We start from the raw sequence: 13,106 nt of genomic DNA on the forward strand, positions 1-13,106 counted from the left end.
GAAGTTTGAAGATACGGTATGACAGGCCTGTAGATCATACCCAGAGCATGGCAGCAAGACAGAGGAAATGAAAGGACAAAAAAGAGAGCTCTTTATTTCCGCAGAGATGCTGGTTGAGTGAATTAACTGGCTGAAAACCTATTAATCGTCCAAGCCGAAGTGCTTTTTTGGTTGACTGCAATGGAGGAACTCAGGCTTCCTTTCAGGATGGAATCATCTCTCTGTGCAGCTGTTAAAAAGACAGCGCTTGCGGTACACCTCCATGACGGCAAACTTGAGCACTCTCTTTGTCTTGCGATGACATGCTGACCATTGTGATTCCCACAGGGCTTGTCATTTTGCTGCATGGGGGACGGATTATAGCCCGACGCCTTCCCCCTCAATTAGTCACCGTTCCTGTATCCCTGTGCCAATTGCCGTCTCTCAAAAATGATTCCCGCACAATGGCTTGGGTCATGTCAACTATATGTTCTGTGGGAGGTGGGAACCCTGCGAGAAATACCATTAGTCAGGTCTCGGAGCAGGAAAACAAGATGGTGCATCATGTTTCCGCAGAAAACACTGCCTGCTTGAGTCTGGAAGTGGCTAGTCATCTTTCATTTGTGCTGTAGACTTTACAGCCTTGGGGAAAATGTGGGTTTATTACGTGGTGTGGGACTCTGACAACTGTACAACTGTAGCAGGGCATACAGGAAAGCAGGCCCAAATAAAACATCAGGTAACAATGTGGACGGTGATATATTATTTAGAGGGTAGTTGATTTTATTGTTTGTCACTGATAAATTACTTTTGGGACTATTTTATGGTATAATAAAGACAATGCTTGCTTCCAGGGGGTTGGATGCAATATCATTATTAAAATGAACAGGAAGGTCTTCTGTTCAGCACTTAATAGTGCTACAAAAGAAATAACAAGCCAATGCTTGTTAAAAGGTTCAAAATAAGTTCCACTGTTAGACCAGCAATAATGAGAAAAGGAAAATTCCCAATTTTTCATTCTCTGCTTCTAAACCAACTCTCAGGTGCTGATGAGAAAGTCTTTTGGTACTTTTATTGTTTAAATCTTTACTATAGCAACCATTTTTCAAACATAATTCTTGAGAGATGTAATCTGTTTTTCTCGCCTGTACTAAGGTTCTTAAAAAAAAGGAAAGCATGATACTTTTTTTCAGGAACAGAAAGTTCAAAAGAACAGGATTTATATAAATTAGAAGTAAATATACATACAGTTCTTCACTGTAATTTTTTTTAAAGCAATTTAATGCATTCTTGTTGAATAAAAGTATAGTTTCTTTAAAAAAAAAAAAAAGAAAGAAAGAAAAAAACATATGGACACCAAAAAAATTATTTAACATATACACTACCAGTCAAAAGTTTTTGAACAGTAAGATTTTGAATGTTTTTAAAGAATTCTCTTCTACTGACCAAGCCTGCATTTATTTGATCCAAAATACAGCAAAAGCAGTAATACTGTGAAATATTTTTTACTATTTAAAATAACTGCTTTCTATTTGCATATATTTTAAAATGTTTAAATTTATTCATGTGATCAAAGCTAAATTTTCAGCATCATTACTCTAGTCTTCACTGTCAAATGATCCTTCAAAAATCATTCTAATATGCTGATTTGCTGTTCAAGAAACATTTATTATTATTATTGAAATGAATACTTTTATTTAGCATTCATTAGATTTCTATTTCAGATAAATGCTGTTCTTCTGAACTTTCTACTCAAAGAAACCTGAAAAAAACTAGTCAGCTGTTTTCAACAATAATAATAAATGTTTTTTTGAGCAGCAAATCAGAATATTAGAATGATTTCTGAAGGATCATGTGACTGGAGTAATGATGCTAAAAATTCAGTTTTGAAATCACAGTAATAAATTAAATTAAAAATATAGTTAAATACAAATCAGTTATTTTAAATTGTAAAAATATTTCAAACTTTTACTGTTTTTACTGTTTTATGAAATTAACACAGCTTTGGTGAGCAAAAGAGACTTATTTTAAAAAATATTAAAAATCTTACTGTTTAAAATTTTTTGGCTTGTTTAACTCTAAAACATTCCATCTTGTTTGATAAATTTACGGGAAAAAAATTACTTTTTAAAAGTACATAAAGTATTTTTATTTCTATCATGCTCATTTCTTGTTGCGTAAATGAAGTTATAATATACTGACGAGCATTTAGTCTCATTTATAGAGATATTTTCTTAAACTCACAAGCATATATGTTATTTTAAATTGTAAAAATATTTCAAACTTTTACTGTTTTTACTGTAAAGTACATAAAGTATTTTTATTTCTATCATGCTCATTTCTTGTTGTGTAAATGAAGTTATAATATACTGATGAGCATTTAGTCGCATTTATAGAGATATTTTCTTAAACTCACAAGCATATATGTTATTTTATATTGTAAAAATATTTCAAACTTTTACTGTTTTTACTGTTTTATGAAATTAACGCAGCTTTGGTGAGCAAAAGAGACTTATTTTAAAAAATATTGAAAATCTTACTGTTTAAAAATTTTGGTAGTGTATAAATAAAAATGTTGTTTTTAAATCAATTTCAACGGAATATGGTGGCTTCTTTTGAATGGCCATCAAATGCATAAAGATTAAATGAAAAAAGCATGGATCAAAATATGGGCAGAAAGCAAGAAGATTTTTGGAACCAGATGGTGTTGGTACGGTATACCTGCAGGGGTTAATATAGGCATGCTAACATGCCAAATCTTGATCCCTTTATCTGAATGAACAGATTTCATTACATGCAACATGACAGTCAGTTCTAAATACTGGCTTTGACAACAAAATCGTATATCTGTGTGCATTGTGAGCAAAGCCTTAGTTCAGCCAATGACCTGTTAAAACAAACTACTGACTAAGTAGCTTAGGGCTGAGATGTCCTACTTCTGAATTCACCCAGCCAAGTAAAAGAGAATGTGCAATGTGGGAGTTGGGCAGTGTTAGAGATGCTGTATCATGTCATCTGCTGCAGGCGCTTACGTTTGCAGGAGGGCTGAGTACCGGACCATGTGCCGTTGGGGAAGCACATCCTTTCTGCGGAGCCAAAAAGCTCATATCCCACCGAGCAGCTGAAGTGCACTTTACTGCGTATCCGAAAGTCACTCTCATCTCTGCTACCGTGGGATGGTGTGCCTGGGTCACCACATGTCCCTGATGAATCACCTTGGGAAACAGAGAAAGGAATAAAAAAGACAATAGAGATTGAAAAGAGGTGAGGGTCACTCCAACTATATCGTAAATTTTCATGTCTCCAATGTATATGGCTTAAAATATTGGATAAAATATTAAACTTATCCTTTATAAATGGGCGCTAGATTAGTTACTGTTCCTTTTATCACAATATCACCATTAAGTAATTGAGTTGATGACTTTTGTGCATTAGTTGGCTTGTTTAACTCTAAAGCATTCCATCTTGTTTGATAAATTTATGGGAAAAAAATTACTTTTTAAAAGTACATAAAGTATTTTTATTTCTATCATGCTCATTTCTTGTTGTGTAAATGAAGTTATAATATGCTGCTGAGCATTTAGTCTCATTTATAGAGATATTTTCTTAAACTCACAAGCATATTTATGTGACTGCAGAAATATCAAAATATGAGGCAGAAAGAAAGAAAGAAATAGAAAAATTGCATCAAGTGTAGAAAAACGTACCATTTTAACCTATTCTACTGTCAAATGAATAAAAAAGGATGACTAGTCCCGGGCCTGTTTTCCAGCCCCTCTCAGGATGTAATCTTGGAGGAGGACATCTTTTTTTTCCCCCCATGCACTCAAGGCTTTGCTACAGCTCTCTGGAAATTGATATTCCTGATTGATTCCTGCTGCTTCCATATATCTGAGCTCAGGGCCCTGCAGCCTTGCACCTCACCTGAACCTGAGCTCCATTCATCATCAGCACACAAACGCACACATTCACACAAAGACACACACCTGCACATGCACTTTTGTGCTCACACAGGGCTTATGAATAATCTTGACACACCAAAAATGCACAAAGTGATCAGTGGTGATTGTGTCACGTCGCACAGAAGTTTCACATTCAGCGTGCACAGACAAATCGCCTGCCGCTGGAAACCTTGTTAGGACACAGTGTTAGAAACCATGACTTATTGCTGAAACCCTGGACAAGAGAGCTAAAATAGATCAGGGGCTGGTTGTGGTAGCTGTGCACAAGTTATAACTTAGCACCGATTTGCACTAGAGCTGTGTTAGGCTTTAAAGTTACAATGTAAGCACTACTGAATATTTGAGCGCTGCACAATTACACTTAGCTAAAACCTCATACAGTCCAATAAAAAATAGCAGGCTTATTAAATTACACTACCAGTCAAAAGTTTTTGAACAGCAAGATTTTGAATGTTTTTAAAGTAGTCTTTTCTTCTCTATACAGCAAAAGCAGTAATATTGTGATTTTTTTTACTACTTAAAACAACTTTTTAAAATTTTAAATTTGTATTGTATTTTTTAGATATAGATCATTTTTTTTAGATTTAGTTGCATTTTTTATACATTTAGACACTACCATTAAAAAATTCGGAATCAATATTTTTTTTTTAATTAACCTGTTTATTCAGCAGGGAGCATCAAAATGAACAAAACTGACAGTAAAGGCTCACATTGTTACAAAAATCACTACATATAAATGCTGTTCTTTTGAACTTTTCATTATTTTCACAAAAATGTTGAGCAGCACAACAATTTTCAGCTCATAATTATAAGAAAAGATTCTTGAGCATCATATCAGCATATTAGAATGATTTCTGATGGATCATGTGACAAAAAGATTGGAGTAAAATTCAGCTTTGGCATCACAGAAATAAATGACATGTTAAAACTTATTAAAATAGAAAACTATGACAGTGTTTCAGTGCCACATTAAAAAATAAAAAAAAATCTAAAATTACGAGATAAAAGTCATAATATTTTGAGAATATATTCAAAATATTTCGAGCATAAAGTCGAAATTAGGAGAATAAAGTAGAAATATTTCGAGAACAAAGCAGAAATATTTTGAGAATAAAGTTTAAATTTCAAGAATAGTCATAGTGTTTCGAGAATAAAGTCGAAATGTTTCGAAAATAAAGTTGAAATTATGAGAATAAAGTCCAAATGTTTTGAGAATATAATTGAAATGTTTTGATAATAAAGTTGAAATTACGAGAAGAAAGTCTAAATTTTTTGAGAATATGGTCAAAATGTTTTGAGAATAAAGTTGAAATTACGAGAATAAAGTTGAAGTATTTCAAGAATAAAGTTGAAATGTTTCGAGAATAAAGTCGAAATTATGAAAATAAAGTCTAAATGTTTCGAGAATAAAGTCGAAATGTTTCGAAAATAAAGTTGAAATTATGAGAATAAAGTCCAAATGTTTTGAGAATATAATTGAAATGTTTCGATAATAAAGTTGAAATTACAGGAAGAAAGTCTAAATTTCTTGAGAATATAGTCAAAATGTTTCGAGAATAAAGTTGAAATTACGAGAATAAAGTTAAAGTATTTCAAGAATAAAGTTGAAATGTTTTGAGAATAAAGTCCAAATGTTTTGAGAATAAAATTGAAATGTTTCAGGAATAAAGTCGAAATTACGAGAATTAAATTGTAGCAATTAAAGTTAGAATATTTTAAGAGTATAGCCTGCGCATGCACATGGCCCGGATCGGGAACACCGGGAGAAGTTGCCAGGCCACTAGAATTTATTTGAATATATGTGGGATTATTAGCAGAAATCATACCATGTGTCATACTTGCAGGGAAAGTATGCTCGGAAATAATATTTCACGTCTTTGATTACATTCATTAGGCCTATGCGTAGTGTGTCAGCCACCCAAAAATAGCAATAAGCTTTGTGCTTTTGGTACTTTAATATAAAAGAAAGTCTCAGCTTTCAAAAGCTGTCAGTCACTGACAGTTTATAGTGAAATACAAACAATGTGTTTTGCAATAATGTGTTTTTCACACTCTTTAATGTAGCAGGACAGATTGCTGTATTCATGTGAGTCAATCGTCTTTTTGGTTATGAGACATTCGTTTCTTCAAATTTGACTGTTTTCTTTGTGAAAATTCCATAACCTACTCCGCAAAAACATCTGTGGCATCTAATCTTTCATCCCTCACATAGATTTAATTAAAAACTACAATAAAATGTTCTAAAGGTTGAAGCGGACTCCAACTCGTTAACATAAGTTATATTGTTGTCCTTATATAACATATAACATATATAACATTAAATGACTATTCACAAGCTGTTTTATTAATGGTATAATACAGTAAATGATTGGAAATAATACTTAACATCTTCCATTCATTATCTGTAGTGTGCCAGCCACCCAGTAAGTGCAATAATTTTGTGCTTTGTTGCTTTTAATGTAACACAACTCAGCTTTTATTACGAAATACAAATTATAAATGTATATTTCCTCTTTATTTCAAGTTGACAACACAATATAAATGTGAAGGAACATCAGAAGGAATGAAATGAATTCCTTTGAAAACGAATGTCTCGTAATCGGAAAGATGACTGATTCACATGCTGCTGAAACTGAGGTGAATGCAGCAATCTGTCACACCACATAGACATATTGTTTGTATTTCTCAATAAAACGGACACATTTTGAAAGCTGAGAATTTGGAATATATCCCAGTGCTCCCAATCCGGGCAATTTGCATGTGCAATAGGCTAGAACATACTCTCAAAATATTATAACTTTAATCTTGTAATTGCTATGAATTAATTCTCGTAATTTTTTACTTTTTGACTTTATTCTCAAAGCATTCCGACTTTATTCTTGAAATACTTCGACTTCATTCTCATTTTTATTTTACTTTATTCACGTAATTTTGACTTTATTCTCAAAGTATTTCAACTTTATTCTTGAAACACTGACTTTATTCTCATAATTCTGACTTTATTCTCAAAATATTAAGACTTTATTCTTGAATTATTTCAATTTATTCTCGTAACTGCAACTTTATTCTCGCAATATGTCGACTTTATTCTTGTAATTTTGACTTTATTCTAAAAATATTAATGTTGTTGTAGAAAACAGCTAATTTAAATTGTAATAATATTTTACAGCTTTACTGTTTTTACTGTAAGGCTTCTTCAATAAATGTACACATCATATGTGACTATACAATACTTTGCAGAAAGCTTACAACCTGGGTGAACTTTTGCCTTAGGACAAAATTGTGCTACTAAATTATGTACTGACTTTTCTACAAACTAACTAGCATTCACTACATGTGAACTTCATGTCCTAAAGACCATATGAACATTTGATGCAAGTGCAACCCTACCCAGCACCCTAAAGGCAAAAACTGCCTTCTCATATCAGGCCAGTAAACATCCAGAGCCAGCCTATGTCAACGAAACCAGCCAGCTCCATAAACAAGTAATGATTTATTTAAGAACAGGCAGCTGTATGAAAAAAAAAAAAAAAAAAACATCCCCTGATCTAATATATCAGTGTGGCTGGAGAGTCCGGTAGGCAGGGCTAGTGGCGGCCGGCCCAAGGGACAGATTAAACTGGCTGTTATTAAAGGACTGCAGGCTGTTCTTCTTACTTATTAATACGTCAGTGGGCTGCCTGAACAGGCTCTTCTGCTGAAGGCCCAGTTGTTGACCCTTGCATGACTGGCAGGTTTTTATCCCGCAGTCTGTGTTGTAAATCGCATGCATGTGCCATACATCACACAGCGCTGGACGGACAAGATGCATGTTGACATGAACTTCAAGCTACTGTAAGTGAGGAGGATGGATTTCCTTTCAGAGAACGTGCGCACAGAGGGGTCTGTTTCTCAGGGTGTGGTGTGATGAAGGAAAGGGCACCCCACCGGTCACACTAAGATGAAGTGGTAAACACTTCTTAGACTTCCACCACGTGCAGAGATGCATTGTGACAGCGCCATGTACTTTTCTTGGGGCGTGATACAGCAGGGTGACTCGTAATGGTAAACCCTTTCCGGGGCAGAGCGAGTGGTACATTTCCTGGGAGGTCTATGCGTGTTTGTATGTCACTGCGGAACAAGGTGTATGTTTTTATGTCATGTTCCATCTTTGTCTTTCTTGCTGGTGGCAGAGGACGAGAGGAGCGAGAGCCGGGAAGTGTGGGTGTTTGGACTCCCAAGAGCGTGTTCTGTCAGGGAGAGAGTGCTGACCAAGCATAACACTTCAAGGGCAGACGGAGGGGACTGCTGTATTAGCTGTCCCGCTGGAACTCTTCCACTTATCTGCAGTGGCAGCCCTGAGACCACCATAGACGCGCGAGGCGAGGGTATATGTCCATTTGCATGTCACAAATTGATGTACAGCCACTTCTGATCAAAAGAGTCACTGCAAACATGCAGTTCACACTCTGAGGCAATGCTGCTGACAGAATTACGTCAGATAAAAACTGATGCAATATAAAATGTCATCTTTCTGCATCCACACAAAACTTGAGTGGAGGAGAAGTTGGGCACTAAAGATGGATTATTGATCAGTGGCATCTTTAGTGGCTTTTAGCAGTCAGGGTTGATTTTTCACTTTGGGTCAAATGTTCTTTTGAACAACAGATATGGGTCAGATACAAAACAGCCAAATTAAGGCTGCTGTAATCTAGTATTTAAAGAGATAGATCACTCAACAGTGAAACTCATTATTTAGTCACCACCATGTCATTCCAAACCTGTTTGACTGACTTTCTTCTGTGGAACATAAAAGAAGATATTCTAAGAAAAGTGTTTTTGCCTACACAGTGAAAGTCAGTGTGTAACACTGTAGTACTTGAGACCAGTCTTGATCTTGAGACCGGTCTTAAGAGCATTTTTTGATCTTGTCCTGGTCTTGACTCAGCTTCAACCACATTTGTACTCTGTCTTGCCTTAGTCTCAGATTAAGAGGATTTTGTTTCAAGACCAGTCAAAATCACAACTACAGAGAGATCACTACGTTAATGAATGAAAAACTTCCAACGTCAAATGCAATCAATACCTAATTAAAATAACTAAATAACAAAAATAAATAACTTGATTTATACCAATGGATCTCAATGTTTGACTTCAGTCCCGCCTTATTGTACAATATTTCACTCTTAAAAATAAAGGTGCGTTAAAAGGTTCTTCACAGCAAAACCATTTTGGCTCCACAAAGAACCATTCAGTCAAAGGTTCTTTAAAGAAACATCTCTTACCTTCTTACCTTTTTATAATCTGAAGAAAAAGGAAGGTTCTTCAGATTTTAAAGGTTCTTTATGGAACCATTTAGACAAAAAAGGTTCTTCTATGGCATTGTGAAGCCCCTTTATTTTTAGGAGTGTTGAAGGCCCTCCCCCCACTCACCCAAAGTATTTTTGAGCTTAGCCTTAGTCTACAAAGATGTATATTCATTATAAAAATAACCAAATACTTAGAAATATCTTGGATTTTTACCTGTTTTAGTTAAGTTTAACACTTGTTTTGTCTTATTTTAAGTAATTCTAAGTCATCTTGAGACCCCCTGGCTGAGAACCACTGATTTATACTGTTATGCCGGGTCAGAAATTATTGTGGGATTGTGTTAAAAATGTCACCAAAATTGATTTTCCTCACAAAATTCAAGATATTGTTGCAAAAAAAGTGCTTGTATGAGATCTGAATTTTTACATCATGATATAATTATATGATATAAATAGCAGGAGAATTATTTTCAAAAACCTGATATTGCTTTTATACAAATTCAATGTATTCAGTTGACTTAAACGCATTTTTAGCTTTAAAACATTATTGTCAACATTATTTCTGCATTTGCAATTGTACCAATTCAGATGCAGCTTTTGTGCCACCACTGCAGTACAAAGATAATTTTTTGTTGTAATTTCATCTGATTTGTAACAGCTCTATAAGTGTCTTATTATTCTAACTATATGATTAAAAATAAGACATTTCTCAAGCACTAAATGTGGATCCTTTCGATAAATTTGAGTAGTGCTGGTCCGGTCTTGGTCTTTTTTTATTATTATTATTATTTAAAGATTTATTATTGGCGTTTTTGCCTTTTATTGATAGGACAGTAGTAAGACAGGAAATGAAGTGGGAGAGAGAGGAGGGACGGGATCGGAAAATGTCCATGAGCTGGGACTCAAACACGGGACCCCCGCTGCATGTCGACGCACTGGCCACGAGGCTATCGGCGCCGACCTGGTCTTGGCCTTGACTCGGTCTCACCCCGCCTTGGTCTTGGCCTTGTCTTGTCCTTAACCTCTCAAATTCTTAGTCTTGTCTTTTCTCAACACACATTGGTCTCAGATTAGGTAGCCTTGACTACAACACTGTCAGTGTGGTCTAATGTTTTTGACCTTCACTGTATGGAAAAGACAGCTGAAACTGTCTTTACAATGTCTTTTGTGTTTTGCAAAAGAACGGAACAGGTTCAGAAAGACATGAAGGTGAGTAAATGAATACAGATTGTTAATTTTTTAAACTTCTTTCTTTTTCAGGACCCACGAGACAGCCCATTTGTTACTTATAAATAATATTGATTTAGTATTTTCAAACTCAATTTTGCAAAATTCAAAACAAAATTAAAAACAGTCCAGGATCAGCTGTTTGTCCAAACCGCAAGCAGAAGGTGAAGTTGAAGAACTGATTGGAAGCTATTTTAGTTTTTTTGCAATTCTGTTTGAGTTCCTTCAGGGACATAGGAGTGACACACTTCACCTTTAAGAAAAGCAGAATCCCCGCGGTCTGAGCTAGCAGCTGCTCTGTCTCAATCAGTGTGCAGTCAGCTCGCTCTATCTGCAGTCAAGCAGTGCCAGAAAGCTCAAGTAGAGCTGGGAAGTTAAGTCTTGAGAGAGGCTCACTGCTAGAGGCTGCTCCTTTGGCTGCAGCCCTCACATACTTACAGTCCCTCTAATTGGACCACAGGAAGTTCAGGTGTGAGCAGGGAGAGGACAGAAGATCTTCCCACCAGGTGGGCACTAAAGCCCTCACTGATGCAGGCCGGTATCTGTGCTAATTGGATATCAGGCTGTTTCGGGGGCAAAGAGTAAATGGTTGTTTGTTGATTTTAAGAGGGTCAGATCATGTCATAACTTCGGGAGGCTTTACCTCAGAGACCTCTCTCTGGAAACAGGCAATTAGAAGAGGCCGGCAACAAGGTCAAAGGCTTGTAATAGCTTCGGTTTGGACTCTTATTAAAACAAAAGGTTGTAAAACAGCATGGGATATCTCTAACTGTTCTCAAGAGCTGCTCGTGCAACAGATGCACACACGAAAATATCAACTCAGTCCTTTCTAACAGGCTGCAGTCCCCTGCGTGAGCGCATGTTTGTGTGTACAAACGCCTTCAGCACAGCACACAGGAAAAAGGATGAAGTTGCGCTGCTATGATTTTGTGCCATGAAACCCAGAAAACCCTGGAGGCAGATGAACACAGCACCAGGAAGGAGAATAAAGCCTCCTAGGACCAAGAGGAAGAGAGATTTCTCTTTCTGCCTAGCTGTTGTTCTCTCTCTGCCTCCTCCTTTCTGGGTCATGGATCTCTGTAGAGGATTGGAGCACATACAGTGGAATTGGAAAGAGACAATGTCTGTATTCACGCTTTATGGGTCACAGACACTTAACGCAGGTTTAATGGATAAACAGTGGGTGTTTAAAAATTATGCAAAGTGCGTGTGAGAGTCACATTTATGCAAAGACTGCCTGAAAGTTTCCAGCAACATGTCATTTATCTAGGTACGTTCACACTGATGGTGATTTGTAATGACAAAGTGAGCAGAAGTGATTTGTTTTCAACGAGAGTTGGTAATCAGAAGCAACATGCACTCAAAAAATGGATTTTTCCTGCTTGTGCAATTTTGTTAATTAAAATGAGCTAATGCAACACGATTCTTGAACATTTTGTCACAGCTTACTTTTATTGCGTGCAATCAATTTAAATTTGTCAGAAGGAAGTTTACTTAATCCATTTGTGTTGACACTAGATGAGGCATGTTGGACATTGCTGTTAACATTATTTGTTCTTTAATTCACTTAGTGCTCTACTAAATTACATCATCATTATGACAGTGTTACTTCTTATTTTATGCTAAAAAGAAACACGTCAATAGGCAATAGCAAAAATTGAATGTAAAATAAATATAAAGATACTATATTATTTCATCAATGTAACAGTTTTAAAGGGAGAGTTCACTCAAATATATATATATATGTATATATTGTATATGATTTTATTCTTTCAGATCAATACAATCAGACTTATAATAAAAGTCCTGGCTCTTCCAAGCTTTATAATGGCAGTGAATGGCTGTTGATTTTTTAAAGTCCAATAAAGTGCAGAAATATGTCATAAAAAGTACTCCACACGGCTCCATGTGGTTAACAAAAGCCTTCTGAAGTGAAACAATGTGTTTGTGTAAGAAAAATATCCATATTTAAAACTATAAATCGTAATGTCTAGCTTCCGCCAACTGTCGTACACGTTTCTGGTGGATGACATGCTAGTTTCGTGAGAACCACTTTTTGTTTACAGAAAACAAGTTTCCTCATGGCTGATATTAAAATCCTCCAACATTACGCTTCGAATTCATGACCAGTGTTTTGTTTTGCTCTTTCCTCTGCACTTCCACAGTCGACACTTTTGCATTCGTCACCATGTTTGGTTACGTTTTAGATCATCCGCTGGAATGCCACTTTCTCATGAATGCTAAAGATGCATGGACGCTAGAGAATACAGTTTAGAAATGTTTAAAAATGGATATTTGTCTAACAAAAATGCATTAATTCACTTGAGAAGGCCTTTAACCTCCCGGAGCTGTGCGGAGCACTTTTTACAATGGATGAATGCACTTTATTGGACTTCAAAATACCAACAGCCATTCACTGCCATTATAAAACTTATAAGAGCCAGGACATTTTTAAGGGGCAATTGTAACTTTTGTTGAACTATCCCTTGATGATAGTGATAATACAACGTTACGCAGACTTTGACTTTGAACCCCCACGACCAGCAATATCCATTGTTGAACAACTTAAGTAGTTACAGTAAGCACATCTTACTAACCGTAACAACAAAGGCATCATGGGAATGAGGCGTGACATTGCTGATTACAAAAG

The 13,106-nt window shown here is 35.8% G+C and overlaps 1 protein-coding gene across 1 annotated transcript in view; it reads right to left on the reverse strand.

Moving 5' to 3' along the window:
• Positions 1-13,106, reverse strand: part of csmd3b (CUB and Sushi multiple domains 3b) — a 509,580-nt gene that overhangs the window by 36,368 nt on the left and 460,106 nt on the right. The window contains 1 exon segment of the mRNA XM_051137233.1: positions 3,012-3,194. Within this exon segment, the coding sequence (XP_050993190.1) occupies positions 3,012-3,194 (183 nt within the window).

This window comes from Labeo rohita, chromosome 19 (genome assembly GCF_022985175.1).
Source record: "Labeo rohita strain BAU-BD-2019 chromosome 19, IGBB_LRoh.1.0, whole genome shotgun sequence".
Lineage (NCBI taxonomy): Eukaryota > Metazoa > Chordata > Actinopteri > Cypriniformes > Cyprinidae > Labeo > Labeo rohita.